General features: G+C 47.0%; 1 protein-coding gene across 1 annotated transcript in view; it reads right to left on the bottom strand.

The window, feature by feature from the left end:
- OSCP1 (organic solute carrier partner 1) overlaps nucleotides 1-656 on the bottom strand; it is a gene marked incomplete at its 3' end in the record, with an annotated part of 8,297 nt that overhangs the window by 1,903 nt on the left and 5,738 nt on the right. The window contains exon 6 of the mRNA XM_010137828.1: nucleotides 212-340. Coding sequence (XP_010136130.1) covers nucleotides 212-340 — 129 coding nt within the window. The remainder of the gene's footprint in view (nucleotides 1-211; nucleotides 341-656) is intronic.

Below are 656 nucleotides of genomic sequence, written 5' to 3'. Positions count from 1 at the left end.
CTTTCCTCAGCCTTACTGCAGACATCAGTCAAACTCTTGCTCTTTATGCGCATCTGTCCATGTGTGTTCTGTTCCGGACATCGCTTTTTCAAAAGGTCAAGCTGTAACAGTGGAAGAGGCAAAAACTGCCCGGGGTGAAGGTGCGCGTCTGACCAAACCCACAACCATCAACATTTACTTCATGTTTCTGTGTAGGACAAAACTTACTTACATATTTGTTCCAAGTTTGAGGACTCTGTCTCCATAAAGATCAAAAGATCCTTCTCTTTGTGGAGCAACATAATTTCCTTCAGTGGTGAACTCAGTTCTTTTAACTTCATCTCCATTGCGGTTAAACATCCTTAAAAACAAATCATCATTGAAACAGGTTTGTAGTTTTTGTACTGATTTCCAGTACTGGCTTCTGCTGGTTCCTGCACATCAAACTGGGGAATAACCCCCTGTTCAGCGTGTTGGTAAATGGCTGTTTCAGGGGACAGGTCACTGACAGCTAATCGACTGGCACAGAGGACACCAGGCATAGCTCAGTGTGTCACTGCTGGTGACTTAGTCCCAGATCCTGCCCTGTAAATAGCACTGCCTGGGGACTCTGCTATCACAGACACGGACGGTGGTCTAAGCTCCACCCCGGGACTGGCCACTCCTCCACCAGCAGC

The sequence above is a fragment of the Buceros rhinoceros genome, unplaced genomic scaffold, assembly GCF_000710305.1.
Source record: "Buceros rhinoceros silvestris isolate BGI_N320 unplaced genomic scaffold, ASM71030v1 scaffold43386, whole genome shotgun sequence".
NCBI classification, from domain to species: domain Eukaryota; kingdom Metazoa; phylum Chordata; class Aves; order Bucerotiformes; family Bucerotidae; genus Buceros; species Buceros rhinoceros.
The sequence above is the reverse complement of the archived record's forward strand: the minus strand, read 5'-3'. Positions and strand labels throughout refer to the sequence as shown.